General features: G+C 49.7%; 10 protein-coding genes across 12 annotated transcripts; 7 read left to right on the top strand and 3 right to left on the bottom strand.

Annotated features, from left to right (window-relative positions):
• Positions 1-1,366: 1,366 nt before the first annotated feature.
• PPTG_08005 (hypothetical protein) lies at positions 1,367-3,795 on the top strand (the record flags this gene model as incomplete). The annotated part of the gene is made up of 1 exon (XM_008902904.1): positions 1,367-3,795. The coding sequence occupies one exon, from the start codon at positions 1,367-1,369 to the stop codon at positions 3,644-3,646; it is 2,280 nt and encodes a 759-aa protein (XP_008901152.1). The 3' UTR covers positions 3,647-3,795.
• Positions 3,796-4,048: 253 nt separating this feature from the next.
• On the top strand, positions 4,049-5,446 carry PPTG_08004 (hypothetical protein; the record flags this gene model as incomplete). The annotated part of the gene is made up of 7 exons (XM_008902903.1): positions 4,049-4,156; positions 4,231-4,326; positions 4,390-4,458; positions 4,521-4,662; positions 4,728-4,809; positions 4,867-4,936; positions 5,003-5,446. 7 exons carry the CDS (start codon positions 4,049-4,051, stop codon positions 5,336-5,338), a joined length of 903 nt encoding a protein of 300 aa, XP_008901151.1. The 3' UTR covers positions 5,339-5,446.
• On the top strand, positions 5,403-7,912 carry PPTG_08003 (hypothetical protein). The gene is made up of 5 exons (XM_008902902.1): positions 5,403-5,486; positions 5,552-5,706; positions 5,773-5,845; positions 5,910-5,972; positions 6,034-7,912. Exons 1-5 carry the CDS (start codon positions 5,454-5,456, stop codon positions 6,091-6,093), a joined length of 384 nt encoding a protein of 127 aa, XP_008901150.1. The 5' UTR covers positions 5,403-5,453; the 3' UTR covers positions 6,094-7,912.
• Positions 6,129-8,115, bottom strand: PPTG_08002 (hypothetical protein). Its single transcript, XM_008902901.1, has one exon. The coding sequence runs from the start codon at positions 7,669-7,671 to the stop codon at positions 6,193-6,195; it is 1,479 nt and encodes a 492-aa protein (XP_008901149.1). The 5' UTR covers positions 7,672-8,115; the 3' UTR covers positions 6,129-6,192.
• Positions 7,819-9,545, top strand: PPTG_08001 (CAMK protein kinase). The gene has a single exon (XM_008902900.1). It carries the CDS (start codon positions 8,400-8,402, stop codon positions 9,429-9,431), a length of 1,032 nt encoding a protein of 343 aa, XP_008901148.1. The 5' UTR covers positions 7,819-8,399; the 3' UTR covers positions 9,432-9,545.
• Positions 9,546-9,624: 79 nt separating this feature from the next.
• On the bottom strand, positions 9,625-10,917 carry PPTG_08000 (hypothetical protein). The gene is made up of 2 exons (XM_008902899.1): positions 10,425-10,917; positions 9,625-10,353 (listed from the first exon to the last, which is right to left on the bottom strand). Exons 1-2 carry the CDS (start codon positions 10,476-10,478, stop codon positions 9,829-9,831), a joined length of 579 nt encoding a protein of 192 aa, XP_008901147.1. The 5' UTR covers positions 10,479-10,917; the 3' UTR covers positions 9,625-9,828.
• Positions 10,918-11,091: 174 nt separating this feature from the next.
• On the top strand, positions 11,092-12,407 carry PPTG_07999. 2 transcript variants are annotated; one of them, XM_008902897.1, is made up of 6 exons: positions 11,092-11,559; positions 11,638-11,739; positions 11,804-11,867; positions 11,940-11,971; positions 12,051-12,139; positions 12,209-12,407. In XM_008902897.1, exons 1-6 carry the CDS (start codon positions 11,189-11,191, stop codon positions 12,280-12,282), a joined length of 732 nt encoding a protein of 243 aa, XP_008901145.1. In that variant the 5' UTR covers positions 11,092-11,188; the 3' UTR covers positions 12,283-12,407. The 2 variants fall into 2 exon arrangements, with proteins under 2 accessions (XP_008901145.1, XP_008901146.1); XM_008902898.1 differs by having other exon boundaries at positions 11,804-11,971.
• On the bottom strand, positions 12,348-14,689 carry PPTG_07998 (hypothetical protein). Its single transcript, XM_008902896.1, has 11 exons — positions 14,440-14,689; positions 14,279-14,369; positions 14,181-14,208; positions 14,002-14,106; positions 13,787-13,928; positions 13,527-13,721; positions 13,406-13,457; positions 13,198-13,341; positions 12,972-13,135; positions 12,773-12,895; positions 12,348-12,701 (listed from the first exon to the last, which is right to left on the bottom strand). Exons 1-11 carry the CDS (start codon positions 14,556-14,558, stop codon positions 12,473-12,475), a joined length of 1,392 nt encoding a protein of 463 aa, XP_008901144.1. The 5' UTR covers positions 14,559-14,689; the 3' UTR covers positions 12,348-12,472.
• PPTG_07997 (hypothetical protein) lies at positions 14,682-15,681 on the top strand. Its single transcript, XM_008902895.1, has 2 exons — positions 14,682-14,857; positions 14,930-15,681. Exons 1-2 carry the CDS (start codon positions 14,747-14,749, stop codon positions 15,410-15,412), a joined length of 594 nt encoding a protein of 197 aa, XP_008901143.1. The 5' UTR covers positions 14,682-14,746; the 3' UTR covers positions 15,413-15,681.
• A 78-nt stretch (positions 15,682-15,759) lies between these two features.
• Positions 15,760-17,920, top strand: PPTG_07996. Of its 2 annotated transcripts, XM_008902894.1 has the most exons (3): positions 15,760-16,288; positions 16,365-16,767; positions 16,828-17,920. In XM_008902894.1, the coding sequence occupies exons 2-3, from the start codon at positions 16,376-16,378 to the stop codon at positions 17,819-17,821; spliced, it is 1,386 nt and encodes a 461-aa protein (XP_008901142.1). In that variant the 5' UTR covers positions 15,760-16,288; positions 16,365-16,375; the 3' UTR covers positions 17,822-17,920. The 2 variants fall into 2 exon arrangements, with proteins under 2 accessions (XP_008901142.1, XP_008901141.1); XM_008902893.1 differs by having other exon boundaries at positions 15,760-16,767.
• The last annotated feature ends 299 nt before the right edge of the window (positions 17,921-18,219 follow it).

The raw sequence follows: 18,219 nt of genomic DNA, 5'->3' as shown, positions 1-18,219 counted from the left end.
TTTTCTTCTTTCTGTTTTATAATAGTGGTGCTTACTAAGCGCGGTTTCGAAATAATTTGGTGAAAGTGCAGTTTACATGGGCTAATTAAAATATTGACAAAACAAAGTAGCTATATAACGTTGCTTGCGGGGTAGGAGGCACGTAAATCAACATCGAAATTACCAGTGGCATCACCACAGCCCATGTTGTAGTTTACATTCGATTCCTTTGTCGAACCTTGCTCTTGAGCAAAAGCATCTCGGCAGGTGCCTAAGTGGAATCTGTACGATCCGCGATAGTTACCTTCCAGTTGGCCATCTAGTATTACTCTAGAATACTAGTACCATGCATTTCTCTATGCCTGTTATGAGGAAATCGTCGCGAATCTGCCTTGACTGCCAAAAGGGGTACATGTATTCGGTCACGCCCAAGATAGCAATGCACCGCGATCAAGTGAAAGCGAGCTTCTTGGCATACTCAGTGTTACCTCGACTTGCAGACTACCTGTTTCCCCACTTGGATGATAGCATGGGATACGCTTTCCATTTGTATATAGTATCTGTACAGAGACTACAATACTTGTACAAGGGCAAATCTCAGGAATCACAAGCCGTGAATTGTTGCGTGAGTGCATGCATTTAACCCCTAATGTAATACTTCGAAGTAACGTAGGTACATGTACCAAGCAAATTGCATCTTCATTTCCTGACGCTGTACCAGAGAAGAGAATGCAAAAAGCTCGCGCCCCTGTATTAGTAGAGCAACACGCTTTGGGCAACTATTTGGCTCTTGACAGCGTTCAGTTTATTCTGCGTACATTCGCCATGCACTTTGATACATGTAGTCATTCCATAGGCCAACTCGACTGCAACTCGACAACGAATACTGTTTCACGGCTTTCTCGGTGTGAGTTCTTGTATCGCTTTCATCAGAGCCAAGTGAAAACAATCCTGCAAATGGAGGTATGAATTAGAGGAAACTACGCAAAGTTTAGTGCTAAAACGCAAACTTGGACGCCACACACTCAACCTCTACAGTGCATCTCCCATTTCTACCTGCCAATAGGTATGCTTCGTAAGCATTGCTTACACAGTAGCCCAACACATCCGAAGTTTAATCCCGATGGGACCATTACTGACACTTGCACTAAGAGTCCGTTGTGATAACGCACTGCGTATCGGAAACCCCACAGTTACGACCGACGTAAGGGGGGACGATGTGGACACGACCACAAACGTTGATTTACGTACGAGTTCTACCTTCCCGAAATACAGTTGGTAGGCACCACTTTGGACAGCATGCTGAGCTGTACTTCGCTCTCGAGCTTTGTGAGCGCAAAATCGTTGATCACTTTTCAACTCGACGCCCAACACGAGATTGTTAGCGATGAAATTCGGCGCTCTCCTCAGCGTCGCAATCGTGAGTCTCGCCACGGCTCAGAAGCTCGAGGTGGACAAAGCTACGTCACTGAACGAGACTCAAGAGCAGCAACAACAGGCGTCAGCTACTGGTGATGCGTCGGCCAGCCTGCTTGATTCCACGTCAGGTTCGCATGATCTGAGTGCTTCCACGAGCGCTAGTGGCTCCTGGGACGACGTTTTCGTTGGAGATTCCGACTCCGCTTCAGCTTCGGCCCCTGACGAGAGCGGTAGCTCGTCAGAAGCATCGGTTGAGTCTTCATCGGCGTCAGACTCGTCGGATCCTCAAAACTCTGGTGATTCTAGTGGCTCTGAGCTCTCGGGCAGCGACGAGATCGATCAGAGCAGCCTTTTCGGCTCCATGTCGGATTCGGGGGTAGCAAGTGCTGATACGGGCGCCAGCGAGTCCTATGATGGTAGTAGCGCTGAGTCTGAAGCAGCCTCCGGATCTACGGATACCGAAGAGAGTAGTAGCTCATCGGATACTGCTGCGGCTTCAATGTCCGACGATGCCAGTGGATCGGGCAGCAGCAAGATGGACCTAAGCAGTTTGCTCGGATCGGCTTCGGGGTCACAGAAAGAAGACACTTCTAACGCCGCCAGTGGGTCCTCGGTCGATGTATTCGAAAGTGATTCCGAAGCTTCAGCATCTACGTCTACCGCTTCATCGTCTACTGCGTCATCCGATGATACTAGTACTTCTGAGGCTTCAGGAAGTAATGAGGTCGACCAGGACGATTCTAACTTGGAATCACAGGAAGCCAGCGCTGCCACAAGCACCAGCGAGTCCTCGGACGACAGTGAAGCTGAGTCCGACGCGGCCTCGCAAGAATCTGCAGCTAGCGAAGATAAAGGCAGCGCATCGACTTCCTCGTCGTCACCTTCAAGTGGTTCTGCATCATCGGTTAGCGACCAAAACAGTCTGGTTGACTCCACCTCGGGATCACAGGATACCAGTACCCTCACAAGCTCTAGCGGATCTTCAACCGATGTTAACGTTGGTGATTCAACTCCTGTACCTACTGCAGCCCCAACACCCGCGCCGACGCCAGCTCCTACACAAGCGCCTGCACCTACGACACCTCCCATCTCTGTTGAGGATTCCGTGCAACTAAGTGAAAGTTTCGGTGGACCTCATGGAAACGAGTTTTCCGATAAAGCGAGTGCCACTTCCGGTCAAACTGTTGCCTCTCTCACCATCCGAGCAGGTGAACGTGTCGATGGAGTTATCCTCGACATCACTGCACCCGTAGCAATGACATTCAATCACGGTGGAGGCGGAGGAAACCCGAATACTTTAACTCTAGGTCCTGGTGAGTACATTACGTCCATGGAGGCTCATTGGGGAGAGAAGAAAGGCCACACCCGTATATTCTACTTACGCTTCGAGACGAGTGCCGGTAACTCGGTTGCGGGAGGGTCCTGGACAGACAATAGAGCCACGGTTAAAGCTCCAGAGGGTTTTCAGCTCGGAGGGTTTTTTGGCCGTGACGGTGATGAAATCGATCTACTGGGTGCAATCTGGACGAGTATCGTGCCCATTACCCCGGCACCGGGAGCACCCACGCCGGCACCAACGCCGTGGGTGGAAAAGATCATCGACCACGACGCAGTGGTACCGTTCAAACAGCCAGAGCCTGTCACGATCTCTGAAAAAGCTGCTATTAAGTTTAAACCCCAACTTCACATTACCAATGGATGTCATGCATACCCTGCAGTGAACGCAATTGGAGAGACCAGTGGCGGTCTCAAGACCAGCGGTGCTCCTAGTGCGGGTTGTAAGGGATCTGGCTGGGGGTCACAGGTGTACGGACGTTCGACGTGGTACAACGGCGTCTGGGCCATCATGTACAGTTGGTATTTCCCTAAGGACTCGCCCTCTACTGGTCTGGGCCATCGTCATGACTGGGAACACGTGATTGTATGGATTGATAACCCTGAGATCGCTGAGCCGAAGATTCTCGCTGTCACTCCTTCAGCACACAGTGGATACTCAGCTCAAGTTCCTCCTGATGCCAATAAAGTTGACGGTACGAGTGTCAAGGTCAAATACTTGAGCAAATGGCCGATCAACCACGCACTGGAAAGCACAGGCGAGGGTGGAGATTATCAGGACCTTATCATGTGGGGACAGATGACCGATGCAGCTCGGGAGGCACTGAGCAGGACAAGCTTCGGTGATGCCAATGTGCCCATGAACGACGGCAACTTCGAACCGAAACTTGGCAAAGCGTGGCCATTTAAATGAGCAACGCATGTGCACGTAAGACGTTTATAAATGTGTGTAGGAGTGCATTTATGCGTTTATCCTGCGTTAACTGAGGCGCTATCATGACCGGTATCACCCGAGGCAATAGTTAATTAATCTAAATAAAAATTGAAAGACTTTGTTAATGATTTCAGTCCACAACTTGGAGATTCTTTGGGTAGATCCCATCCCGGTCTTTTTCCGAGGTTGGACATCGAAATGATCTGCTCTGTGATCTGTCATGGACAGTTCACATGACAAGTCATTGACGACCCTACAACGTCCATGACGAGGGAGTAGTGGTCATGTCGTTGGAAGTCATCCTTGCCCAGAACGAGTGCTGCCAAAAATACCAATTATAATACAGCTTCTCCCAAACAAGTCACTAGGCACTTTACAGGCATGAAGGTCAAAGTTCACGTCAGCGCGCCTGAAACATGGATCACGGCACTACCCGAGAGCCTCAAGCATGAGTTCTCGCTGGAGGAGCTGGAACAGATGAAGCAACAGGTTAAGTTAAACCTTTAACCGCAATGATTTGCTGTAGAGACGGTGATTCCGACTATTTTTTTTTTTTTTACCAGTTTTCAGATTTTGATACAAGTGGCGACGGTAGCATCGCAGCCTCGGAGCTCATCGTTCTAATGGAATCGATGGGGATCGCAACCACACTTGAAGAGGTACGCAACTAGCGTACAAACTTACGTTTCTATTTGTTTGAAATATGGCTGGGGTCTATACAGGTGCAGGAGCTCATTGACAAAGTTGATGAGAATCGGTCTGGTGAATTGGAATATCCAGAGTTTGTTCGGGTACGTTAGATTTTTTTTACTTTACTCATTTTTTCAGACACCCTAACCAGGTTAAAAACCAGCTTGTGAGCGATATTCGACGAGGAGACGGAGACAAGTTGGCAATTTTTCTTCAATACTCCAAGCACGTGATGACTATTCGCCGTGAGCTCATCGACCTGAACGCTCACCCTACTCTCAACTCACAAGTTTTCGGTATAAAAGGTTAGTGTACTTAAAAAGCTTGACACTGGAAATTGTACTATACATTTTTCATTTCTCGTCAACAGAAAATGCTTGGGAATGGAAAGTACTCATTCAAGGACCTTCAGACTCTCCGTACGCAGGTGGAGTCTTTAATTTCAATGTTAGGTACGTTTAGTCACTTGTGCATTATTACTAGAACGACAACCTGAATGATACGTGTAGATTCGGGCACGAATACCCGTTCGAACCACCAATATTCAGCTGTTCGACTCGTATCTACCATCCCAACTTCGTTCCGGTAAGTAATTTATTCCATCTCTTTTGTCTGCATCCTTTCTAACGTATTGACTCGAAAAAGCTCCTGAATGGCTCCATGTCGCTCTACGGTTTGCTACGTCGCTGGGATCCTGAGTGGCGTATGCGACGTCTTCTCGAAGAAGTCGAGAAGATACTCGCTACGCCGGATGAAGAACTTATTAACGAGTTTGAAGCTGAAACAGCGGAGATGCTAGTGGGAGGTGGAGTCGACACTCGATCTGCTATCACTTCCATCATCGCTAGCGCCAAATCCAAAGCTGCCCGACACCCACGGGTTATCGCACTCGAGTGTATCGCCATATACCGGAATGACCTCAATACTTTCAACCGCGAGGCCCGAAAACTCACTCTCCAATGTGCAACTTCATCAATGTAGCCATCAGCCTAGAATGGCTACAGTTTATGTATCGATGTTCTCTTAAGCCTTTAGATGTATTGTTCTTATATAGAGATGTCGATTGATTGGGTCCACAATTGGCGAATCGATCATCATGCTGGCGCAACAACAGGAAGTCGAGGCGGATGTATGTGATCTAGGCGCCCATGGACATCTCCAATACCTAATACTGACCGTCTACATACCCACCAGGTCCGCAAGGAGGACCAGCTGCGTATCAACGAGTTTGGTCGCAATAACGCGGCGCTGCACGAGATCCGCGAGCAGAAGAAGGCGCTCAAGGACAAGCTCGACACTCTGGACGACGCCAATACGGACCTCATGATGGGCGAGGGCGACAACGTCCAGTGCGTATTGCACCCTCCAATGTATTATATTTTCTACGACACTGACACTAGTGTCGATTCTGCCAGGCTATTTATTGGGGAGAGCTTCGTGGAGGCGTCCGAGGATTTTGCCCAGGAGTATCTCGAAAAGCGCGTGGAGGTGGGTGGAGAATACTAGATGTAGCCATTCGACGATATTGACGGGGCTGTGTTGCGTTGTTTAGGAAGCCAACAACGAGCTTACGAAGCTGCAGGCGGAGGAGTCGAAGCTCGAGGCCCGGCAGGCGGTATGTGACTAGACATTAACGATGTATAGTGTGGGGTCTGATGGTTGTTTGATGGTATTAGGCGTTGAAGAAGGTGCTGTATGGGCGCTTTGGCCAGAGCATTAATCTCGAAGATAAATAGCTACTTCGTAGACGTCAGCAGGGGCAAGAAACAAGTCGGGATAAAACGAATTTCGTTGTGGTTTTTTTAGCTTTCGAGCACTATTTCACCCAGGTTTTATCATACTAACCATTTGTAGCGTGAGTTTTTTTCTTCTACGAGAAGATTTTCAGTGTGCCACATGGATTCTTCCAGTCGCGCAATGAACTCGTCGTTTAACGCTTGTGCATCGTAATATTTCGCTTCAACAAGCTCCCAGGCATTCGGTGTGACAGCGTCTTCAAGTGCCAATTGGATTAAAACAGCGTGCAAATGAGCACAAAGTGCGTCTTGAGGCGTTGCATTCTCCTCCAAAGCCAAGTCAATACGATGCGCTCCTCGTTCCATGAGTGTCAAGTTCAGCAGATACTTCTCCACACCATAAAAATCCTTCAATCGGCCAAGAATATCTGGATTATCCTGCGAAAGTTGATCCAACGTAGCATCCTCGTGAATTACAGATTTGTCGTGCAATGTCTGGTATCCAGTTAACATCGTGGGGATGAAAACTTCTCGCTCGCTCACGGTCTTCATACTAGGGATCTCGCGAGCTTCTGATGATGGTTTCAGGAAGTGTGTGGCGATAATATGCAGACGCTGGCAGTTCAAGGTACGCAACTGCACACAGTCTACGGACTTGTACGTGCTGATCATGTGAACTGCCGAGAGTACAGAGAACGCAGCCACAACATTCAAAGTATGCGCTCCAGTCCACTGCGAGATCAAAATTCCCAGTCCTGTACCAAAGATCGACGACGCGATCCCTTGAGACCCCGCCTTGGCCGTCACATCTGCCAGATTTTCTCTAATTGCAAACGAATTGTGGAAACCTGCACGTGTTGCACTAGCACTCAACCACGCCACATTTTTGGCGACGTTTGCCAGTGATGCAATTGCCAGGAAACTCCCTGGTGCCAACGGAGTTAAGATCTCTCCAAGCACAGCTATATCCAGCGCTATGGACGACGCTATACGCCAACGTTTCGGGTCTGCATCGTATCGGTTGTTGACGATACTGGCAAATAACACCCCTCCAAATTGTCCCAGTCCGTCCTTGAGTACCCAATTCACTGCTGCGGCAGTGGGGATCGCTCCAGCGCCTAGGCCAACAGCGTATAATAGTGATTGCATTGACAACACACCGGCGGCACAAGACGCTATGGAGCCCACGAAGCTCCACTTGGCGTATGGGAAATAGTCTTTGGTCACTGATGTATGGGCATCTTTGGGCAGGAATAAGTCCCAAAGCACATTATACAGCCATGTGCTTGTTCGTTGCGCTGCCGCGAAGCTCGAAGCCTTCGTGGGTTTGTCAGTCTGTTGACTCCACAATCCTAGCGTTCCTCCAGTCTTTTCCACTTGAAATTTGTGTTGTTTCGATTGGGAATCCGCTGGGAGGACGTGGTAGATGGAGCGTCCTCGGGCGAATCCGTTAGCTTGCGAGGCGACAGGCACCCGAGAGGTAGAGGAGGTTGAGTAGAGCGCGGCTAGAGGACGGAGCAGTGGAGCACGTGGACATCCACGCAGCATGAGCGAGGGACACCGTGCCACTCGCAACATTATCCGATAACACCGACGCTTCAAAAGGTACAGGATTGGTCGGATCAAAAACCGACTTCAAGTTGGATGGATACTTTTGCTTCGGCATAGAGTTGGAAACGATAATATTTTGCCGAATTCTCTAAGCTGCGCAATATTGCAGCCTCAAAATAGCCTAACAGACCGGATGCACTCTTTGCTGTCTGATACCTTCATCCTCTGCATCGGCACCGAAGATCGTGCAATAATGGGCATAGGCACGCGAGGGGGGGGATGTCACGCCAGTCGCAAGACCCCAACACAGCCAGTGCGGCAGCGATATATCCATGGTATCTGAATCATATCATGTGCAACCGACTGCGAAATCATTCACGATAGCGACTTGCTTGCTAGCAAAGCTTCAACCGAGCGCACTCGAAGACCGCGCGTAGCCAAGTCAGCTTGCCAGATTTTTTTTTTTTTTTGGTGTAGGCAGCCGCTCGAATGCATTTTTTTGATTATGAAAACACCATAGTGAAAAAAAGAGAGACATTTTCTTGAGATAAGACCGCATGGAAATGTACCCCTGACATTCATTCACCCCATCGTCCATACTCAATCCAAGTATAACGTTTCGAACCTCACAGAAATCCCGTGGAGACCTTCACCACTTATGATACATCATCATGATAGCTTCCAGGATTCCACGCCATCAAGACAAGACCTGCTCATTTCCCTAACTACCCTCAAGAGATCACAACAGTATCAACATGCTGGCCTGCGTAGCGACCAGCACTCCGTCGCCTGTGCGGCTGCAAATGCCGGCAAATGAGCACCACCAGCAGCTCCAGAAGGGCCCATACACGATCATCAAGGAGCTCGGCTCGGGGCTTCACGGCCGCGTGCTTCTGGCCTATGACGACCGACTACAGCGCGATGTGGCCGTCAAGCTCCCGGCTGCGCTTACAGTCGACTCGCTCTCGACAGACCGCGTAAATGTGGACGAACTGGAGCACCAGGTGACGTCTATTGTGCACGAATGCAACGCAATGCGTCGCGTACAGCACCCCAACGTCCTGCAGATCGACCGGTTAGTGTCCGGCAAGAAAGGTGACTACGACTACGTGGCCATGGTGACCGAATTCACGCCAAACGGCGACATGTTCGACCTGTTAGAAGTCGGTGGAGCTCTTCCGGAACCACTAGTAAAAGTGTACGCGTGCCAACTACTACGCGCATTGGAGGCTTGTCATGCCAATGGTGTCGTGCACCGAGATGTCAAGCCGGAAAATTTGCTGCTGGATGCCAATTATCAGCTTAAACTCGCTGATTTTGGCGTGGCAGCAATGGCACCATTGGGACAAGATGCCACTGAAGTTTTCTCGCGAGACGAGAGCGGAACGGCGCTGTATATGGCTCCAGAGATCAGGTCCAGACGGATGTACCGCGGCACTCCAGTGGATGTTTGGTCTGCGGGCGTGGTGCTATTTATCTTGATCACGGGTCTACCGCCGTTCAACGAAGCGAGCAAGGGAGACGCCTGGTACGACGACCTTCTGGATGGAGATTTGGAGCACTTTTGGTCATCGCAGCCGGGAGAAGTAGTCCAGACAATCACTCCTGGAGCTCGGGACCTCATTTCGTCGATGCTTGTGGCTCCGGATGAGCGCATTACGGTGTCAGAGGCTTTGCAGCACCCGTGGCTTCGAGGTGCAGACTGCGTGGATCCATCTTTGATTCGCCACGCCGTGTCGACTCACCTCGAGGCGGCTCTTGCTGCCAGTAAAATGGAGACGGCTTGAATGCAAAGAATAGTGTAGATAGGCAACTGTTATTTATCAATTTGCAAGAAATGTAACATACTTTTGGTCTCATACTGTGGCAACCTTCTCCTTACAAGTTATAGTAATCGACGATAAAAATTTGTATTCAGCTAAGATTCGCTAATTAATTTTCGATGGGGACAACGACTATTCAAAGTGAAATGCAACAACTGAGCAATGTAGCTTGATAATAGTTGCTCTGTATTTATACACACAAAAATTGACCTCGTGACGTACACCAAAATGAGGCCCGATGTAACCCAGGCCAATGTGAATGGCCTTTTGTCAACCGGTCGCATGGCTCTATACGACATGCATAATAAACAACGTGACGGCACTGGCTTCCAGCTCTGCACCGAATGATAAATGGCGCGTCCTACGCGGTGCTGGTGCAGGCCGTCGAGCCCGTGTGCATGATCATCTGCCGCAGCTTCTTGATCGTAGGCGAGGGCTGGCCGTGCATGATGTTGACAAACGGCTTCCTGAACTTGTTGGCCGACACGGAGCGGCCCCGCACCGTCTTGAGCGTGTGCATCTGGAGCTGCAGCGTCTCCAGCTCTTCCGCTTGCGAGATTTCACTCGAGTTGTCAAAGAACTTGACGTTCTCCTTCCAGTTCATACGACGCCACAAGTGCAGCGAGTTGGCCCACTCCTTCATCAGGTCGTTGGTTGGAGCCGCGAACTCGGTTATACGCGGCTCGCCCAGCTTCATACGGCGGCCTTCCACTCGAACCACCTCGGCCACTGAGACTGTGAAGCGATGCGGGAACTTGCCAGGCGTGGTCTTCTCCACTCGCACCTTGGTGACGTGGCCAGCCATCTCGAGCTCGCCCACGATCATGCCCCCTTTTTCCGTGTAATACTGGACTACTCCGTTCTCGAAGACGCAGTAGATTAATTGCTGCACAAGCGCAACAACACGTGAGTATACGGGACTATCTATCTCGTGGTTTAGATTGATCGCACACGTACCGGTGGGTCGTAGGCATTGCGGCCGCACTTGATAAGGTATCCCTCTCGGTACATGTTACTCAAGGTTGCTACAGTAGCTTCTGGTGTGTGTGTGTGATATATCGCTCGTCGTCAACTGGACAGCGACAAAGTAGTAATGCTCCCGGGTGGGTGTTCCTCACTCGTATCTGCTTGCCCGTTTCAATCAGCCGTTGGTCTGGAAGAGTTCAGGTACGTGGCTCCTGAGCAAGAGGCCTGTCCGGGTATGTCTCTGGCTGGTATGAACGGACGCAAATTGCGCTTTGTGACGGAGACGTCGCCGCTTACTCCGTGCTGCTGCCGTGCTTCCCTTACGGCGCCGCTGAGCTTTTGCGTTCGACCACTTCTTCCACTCTGCTGGTGTCGATCACGCTTGATAGCGGGCAGATGGCGGAAGGCATACATTTTCCAAGTGTCTCTGATGTCACGCATCCTAACGCACTAGCCCAAGTGTCCAGTCTTTATTCGGTCGATACTTTCCGTCGCACCAGGCTGTCGTTTTAAGGAGCCAGACCGCACTTAAGCGGAGTATGCGTACCTACCCGAATAAAGTACGAAACGTACTTACTCGAGTAACTACGAACCCTCCTCATCGCGATACCAGCGACTTCAACATGATCACCTGCCCAAACCGATATCTTATTTATTAGGGTAATGTTGCGTCAAACGGAAGAGGCCACTAGGAGCAACACGTACTACCTGTCATTGCGCATTAGCCGATCGCGTAGCAAGTTACAGAACCTGCAATGGCTGACGCTGATAAGAGCCTCGCGCTGCTGGATGTGGACAAGTTCGCGCGCTATAGCAGCAGCACGTTCCGCGCCGACAAGTTCTACAAGACCATCGGCTATGGACTCGGTGCAATGGGCCACTTGATGGCACACGCGACGCAGCAGGAGACGGAGACGTCGAAAGGCTTCAAAGCCATCGCCTCGAACATTTCTATGGCTCGTTATGTCATTCGCTTCACAGGCGGTTTGGAGTCGTACGCAGCTTGGAAAAACGGCTCCTGGTGCTACGGAGACGACAGCGACCACGTCAAGCGCATCGTGAGTCTACAGGCGCTGTCTATGCTCGTCTACTACCCACTGGAGCACACCTCCTACGTCGGCTTTGTGTGAGTATGCTGAAATACTGGGACGATCTCTGAATTGCAAGTGTTGAAGGGATTCTGGTGGTTATGTTGATGTTGCAGTGCTCCGAAGTTGTTGAACGTTGACGCCATGCAGATCTCACGCCTGTCGTGTCGGGCGTGGGGTGTCTACATTCTGCTGGATGTGTATGCCAACGCTCTCCGGTGCGTTAAAATTGCTGGATTAGATGCGAATACGTGGTGATAATGCTGACTGTGATGTCGCTAGAATTCGTGCGCTGACAGCCAAGGAGAAGCAGATCAAGGAGCAGAAGGATCTGTCGGGCGAGGAGGTGATTGCAGCGTTTACTGTTTATGGTTTGGACTGGAATTGATATTCTCTTTGTGTTTTGTCTTACCTCCAGCGCACGACTCAGCTTGCCACCATCCAAGCTCGGTAAGACATTGAGTATTGCATTTCAATTGCTTACATAGTAGCATTATTTACTAAATCGTTTTGGGTATGTGTACTGCAGTCGCCGTGAGCTCTACTTCGTGCAGTTACGTAACTTCTTCTACGCCGGACCCTGCATCCACTGGTGTCTCGAGAAGGGCTTCCTCCCTGGTATGTACACATTTTTTTTTAGTGGTGGCGGTCCTGTTGCAATTGGTTATTGACATCTCCATGGATTAGACTATGTTGTGAGCCTCTCTTGCGCGGCCGAAGCTGCTGTTGGGCTGTGGCGCTCGTGGGTCAACACGCAGTAAGTATGCCACGTACGAAGTCCTACCATTCCAGCGCATAGCGCCACCAAGACGGAGCTAAAGAGAAAACTCAATCTATAATACATGAAGTGTCATTTTGAATGCATTTATTGCATACCACACGGATTATGCGTCCTGATTCTCAACAAATTATTGCACGACCGCCTCCTGTCCGTGCAAAAGCTGTTGTACCTTACTTGACAAACTCCCACTTGTTGACCATCATCTTGGAGATGCACTGCAGGGCTTGCTTCTGCACCTCGGCGTTTTCATGGGTCATGAGTTTCATCGTCATCTTCTTGGCGCCAAGTCTCTTGGCAATGTGTTTGCCGTTCGGGTAGAAGCGCACAAACTCTCCCAAGTCAAACAGAGCCACCGCTACTGTCTTCGGGTCATCGGACTCCAACAAATCGATCAGCAACCTGACAGGCAGAGCATAATTAACTGTCAGAAGCTAGACTATCGCATACATTTTTATAGTAACCACACGTACCGAATGAGCTCGAAGTCCTTGTTCTCAAATGTCATGAAGTTGTCCTTCCAAAATTTGTCCGTGTGCAGCAGACCCCAGTTTAGCGTTCCTGTACGCAGTTCCTTCTCATAACGCTCCATGGTGCTGTTATCCAAGACAACAAATACCTCATGGTCAGTCGTTTAACCCATACAAAGTACATTTATCAGTCAATACGTACTTGAGCTCCTTGTATTCGCGGATGAGCACGTCACGGATAGCCTGGATGCCCTTGGCGATATCTTCATCAGCCCACTTTCGCTCGCGCATGTTGTTCAGTGTCTTCAGTAGTCCACTGTCGATCATGCGTTCATTGAAGAAACCACTGAGCTTGCCGAGAAGGTTCTGCACGCAACATATTCTATCAATACGATGTTTGTGCTTGCAATACAGAGTATCAATCTCACCTGAAGAGCTTCTAAAGCAACACGAACAACTTTCTCTCGCGGAGCTGCTGCCACTTGCTGCACGATCGCATCCAATGCCTTGGCAGCCACGAACTTCTCCATAGCTTCGTCGCAAAATGCCAAGGTCCACAGGATGAACGTGAGCTGCGACGAGTAACATACATATTAGTATTAAACATAACGTAAGGCACGATAGGGTTGATCGCACCTCATACGCCAGTTGCGCTCGGTTCTGGGAGCTCTCGAGCAAGTCCACCACTCTGTTGTACAACAGTTTTATACAAGTGAGCAGACATGCACACTGCGATGCTGTAACAACAGTTCCTTACGGTAGCACACCACCAAGCTTAACGAACACCACGCGGAACTTCTCGTTACGCAGAAGCACCATCAGAGACGCAACCGCTGCACGTGTTACATTTGCGCGGGTCGAGTCGTTCGTCGATGTCGGCAATGCACCAGTCTTCAAGGCCTGGATCGCCCATTGGCACAGTGCCTCCGCATCCTCCTGACGTGGGCGAATTCTGATAACAACATTGTCATTTAGTCCTCAATTATTGACACTAAGTTCATAGATATGACTACGTACGTGAGGAAGAGTGCAAGTAAGTGGCTGGCTGCGTACTGCAAGTAACCGGTATCGTTGCGGATCATCCTCAAGAACGGAGCGGCGTCCACTGTGCTGCCTTCCGGTACGAAATACACCATGCGCTTGTGCAGACGCAGACCATCTAGAAACAATAGTAACCAGCTGCTGTGTTAGTCTTGAGCAGTTCTTTAGTAGTACAAACGATTGATCTGTACCAGGCAGCAACTCTTCCATTCGAGCTAGGCAGTACTTGAGCACCGTCGGTTCCGTCACATTCTTCACCAGTTTGAGCAGAGCACTACCCACCAACGGACCAGCATCTAGAACAAGCCACAACACGAGATAATTAGCATTTAGTAGAGCCTTTAAGCTATCGAAATTAAACTCTACTCACCGCTCATAAACTCATCCACGGCCTTGACCTAGAAGAACAGGATAAACCATAAATCTTCTTTAGAACCACAATATTTTCGACTGGCCTGCTGCACTCACATTGGTGGCGTCGTCAGCGCCGGGCTTGATAGCACCTTCCAGGTCTTTCAATGCTGTAATTTCCGCCTTCTCTAGCGAAAAGCCACCAGCACTAGGCGTTCACAATGCATCCGACATAGAATAAGTAAAATCACCAAAAGGCACCTGGTGAAACATCTTACCGCGTGTAGGTGGCCCAGTTAATGTCTCGGAAGCGGTGTAGCGCCTCCTCCCGAGCCAGCGCCACGTCCAGTGACCCACTGCCGGTCATGTTGATGGCCACATGGCTCTGTTTCTCCATCGCTCGGCCTGCTTGTTAGCTGTCTCCAGCGCTTGAAGCGATCCTTTCCCGTGCAAGATCGAATGTTGTGTGTTCCACATAAATGTGTTGATAGCTTATGTGGTACACATTTTATCTGGATTATCTTGGATTTTTCCCCGACGTCAGCAGCAGTTGTAAATTTGACGACAACCCAACTGCAGACGAAGATGAGCGCTACGCTGGCGAAGAAGATCTTGTTCGTGCTAGGCGGCCCTGGTGCTGGCAAGGGCACACAGTGTGCTAAGCTGGTGGAGAAGTACGGCTTTGTCCACTTGTCGGTGAGGAAAATACTGTCCAAGACGCGAGTGTATCACTAGTTCTGACCTAATTTATATCTTTTTTATGCTTAGGCCGGCGACTTGCTGCGTGAGGAGCGTCAGTCAGGCTCGGAGAATGGCGAACTGATCGACCGTATGATCAAGGAAGGCCAGATTGTGCCCGTGAAGATCACGCTGAACCTGCTGCAGCAGGCAATGGTCAAGAGCGGCCGCGACCTGTTCCTCATCGACGGGTTCCCGCGCAATTTCGACAACCTGCAGGGCTGGCAAGAGGAGATGTCCGAGGATGAATTCCAGGTGCAAGGTGTGCTCTTCTACGACTGCCCTGAGAGCGTCATGGAGGAGCGTCTGCTTGAACGTGGCAAGACCAGCGGACGCACGGACGACAACGCTGAGGCCATCCGCAAGCGCTTCCGCACATACCTCGATTCGACCATGCCCGTCATTATGCACTACGAGAAGCAGAACAAGGTGTTTAAGGTGGACGCCACCCCCGGCCCGGACGAGGTCTTCGAGGCCACCGCCGCACTCATTGGCCCCCTCGTCGACAAGTAAGCGTAAACTACCGCTCACAATGGCTACGGAGGCGAGCGCAACTACGAGCACGCGAGGGGGAACTTCTTCATCGTAGGATCAGATTTAATGCGATTCCTAGTGAATGAAAAGTACTTTTATGGCATTCAAACGAAAAAAAACCATTAAATTTTTAGTGGCTTTTTTTCGTCTGAATGCCATCCTAGCCAATCAGCTCGAAGCTCACAATGGCATAATCAAATCAAGTTCCTCTAAATTAGGAATCATGCTAACTGTAAATCTGAGCAGAGGCTTCAAATTCAAATTCCATCTCATCGTACAGATTTGTACGTGGCGGATCATGCGTTATCATAGTTTTCCTCTCATTAGTCATCGCATTTCCAGGTCATCGCGATGAGCTTCGAGGAGAGCGTCACGTCCTTCTACGTGGCGTTCGCGGAGCAGCAACTGGACCAGGTATGTCAGGCCTTGGGAGACATGCGTGTGTCAGCTAGACGTACGTCGGACGGAGACCAGGAGGCGGCTGCTGTACGCGACGAGATGTTACGCAACTGCGAAGCCAAAGCCCAGACGCTGCAAGACACCGCACTCTCCCGTCTGCAGCAGGCCTGCGCGGGCTCCGACGTGGATGTAGACGCAGCACTGACTGCCTTCGCTCGCTGTGCTGCTCTGAACGCCGCACAAGAGGCCGCGCCCAAGTTTTCCAGCTGCTTGAGTGGCATCTTCGCCACTCAAGCCCGTGCGAGTCTAGACCGCGTACGAGGCAGCAAACAGGCCGCGAAAGTCAATGAACATGGCTACATCGACCGAGCGTTCTACGTAGAATCGTTAAGCGAGCTGCTGACTGGCGCTACGGACATTATGAACGCTGTAGCGGATGTTACAGCAGATCCACTGGTACTCAAGCAAATACTGGAGCCGATCCACGCTTCATGTGCTAACATCGCGTTGCAAATGGTACAAATGTATGCAGACGACGCTCGAATGGTGGCGTGGGAACGTAGAGCTAATTCCCAGGCACAGAGAGACCCCAGACACGTGCTGGAGGGCGACGAAGTGGAGGCGGACGAGAGTTTACAGATGATCGACTTGTTTCTGGATGAACTCGCATTTATTATCCGAGTATTAGTGAGCTATACTGCGTTCCTAGCTACAGTATGTGAAGGATTGGGACAGAAAGATGGAGGATTCCAAGTGAAAGTGCAGGAACTTAGTGGTGTGTACGTTGTGCTCGAAAGATTCTACGTGTTCCAGTCGGTACACAAAGCCACGGCGATTGCTGAGCCCCAGGAACTGGAACAGGGAGTCTACGTGTCCAGTGTCGTTGAGGACGTGTCGTTCGTACTCAATAAGGCGTTCTTTAGAGCGTCACAATGGTGCGTTCAGTCAGTATTTATGATTATTTGCTGAGTTACTAATATTTTATTTTGATGTAGTATGAATTATCATACTGCTCTGTCGATTGTGATTGCGATAGTGGACGCACTGGAGTCACAGTATCTGCAAGCTATACTGGTACTACCTAGTCGACCGTGCGTGATCCCTCTGAGCTCCATTAACGCAGCAACTGGACAAGATGGCAACAACGAGCAAGAGGTGTCCTTTTCGGACATGCTATTGCAGGCCGTGGATGAAGATTTGCAGCGAACATTACAGGAGGAAGCGAGACTCATCATGACCATCAACTCGGCTTACATGAGCGGCGAGTTTGTACGTGCACTACAAGAAAAAATCGAGGAATATTCAAGCTCGAGTTTCCCGAATGATGCTCCTATTCTCGAGTGTCTACCGACGCCTATTCACGATATGACGGAGGCATTCCACTCAATTGTATCCAACGAGATACAGGAGATGCTCTCACGAACTCTTCACAAACGACTGCCTCAAGTGCTCAGTCGTTCAATGGATGAACAACTACAGTACGTTCTAACGTCAGCTCAATACGATGCACTCGGGTCGCAGGGCTCTCCTTTGGTACGACTAGTGGAACGAGAGATCCTGACAAATCGAGAGCTGCAACGGTATGAACGTGCACTATGCAGAGTTTCCTTTGAGGACCTCGTTGAAGCAGCCACGCAATACTTAACGTCTTGTGTGGAAAACGCGCTTCTCTCGTCCAAGAAACGCTGCAATGATTTGGGTGCGTTGCAACTGGAACGTGAAGTCACTGACATGTTGACACGCATGTCCACGCTTGTGCCGCAAAGAAGCCTTCGTGGAGCTTTTACCCGACTCTTTCAAGTCGTGTTTATCCTAAACTTGATGCAGCCAGCACACGTTCTAGACTACTTGGCGAGCTTGCGTGAGGAGTTTTCTATGGAAATTATTGAAACACTCCTGCGCATGCGTGTAGACTTCAAAAGCCAGGATATCGCGCGTGTGATGGATCAAATTTCCAAGACCGACACAAAATCCACAAAATCTTCGTAGCAAGATCGACTTTTGTGTAACTCTACATATCATAGACGAAAGTGAGACTGTGGCATGTTCGTTCTTTTTGATAAAACTATACATGCGTGGTGCACCTCTATTAGTTTCTATCCTATGCTATTTTAAAGGAAAAGCATTAGTAAAACATCTCTAATGGCCTATGGCTCTAACTATTTTTCTACGCACATTTTGGTTAGGACCTGTCATAGTTTTGGTGGAACAAATCGGTCTTCAAAGCCCTGTATCGAATTAAGAGTCGGCTTCAAAAAAAAAAATGCATATATATTTGGACTACACAAACAATAAAAGCATCTCAAGTGGTGTTGTTCAATCCATTCTTACTACAAGTGCCCAGTTTATCTTCATTTCGGATATGACAACACATCACGTGTATTTTT

This window comes from Phytophthora parasitica, assembly GCF_000247585.1.
Source record: "Phytophthora parasitica INRA-310 unplaced genomic scaffold supercont2.15, whole genome shotgun sequence".
NCBI lineage: Eukaryota > Oomycota > Peronosporomycetes > Peronosporales > Peronosporaceae > Phytophthora > Phytophthora nicotianae.
The sequence above is the reverse complement of the archived record's forward strand: the minus strand, read 5'-3'. Positions and strand labels throughout refer to the sequence as shown.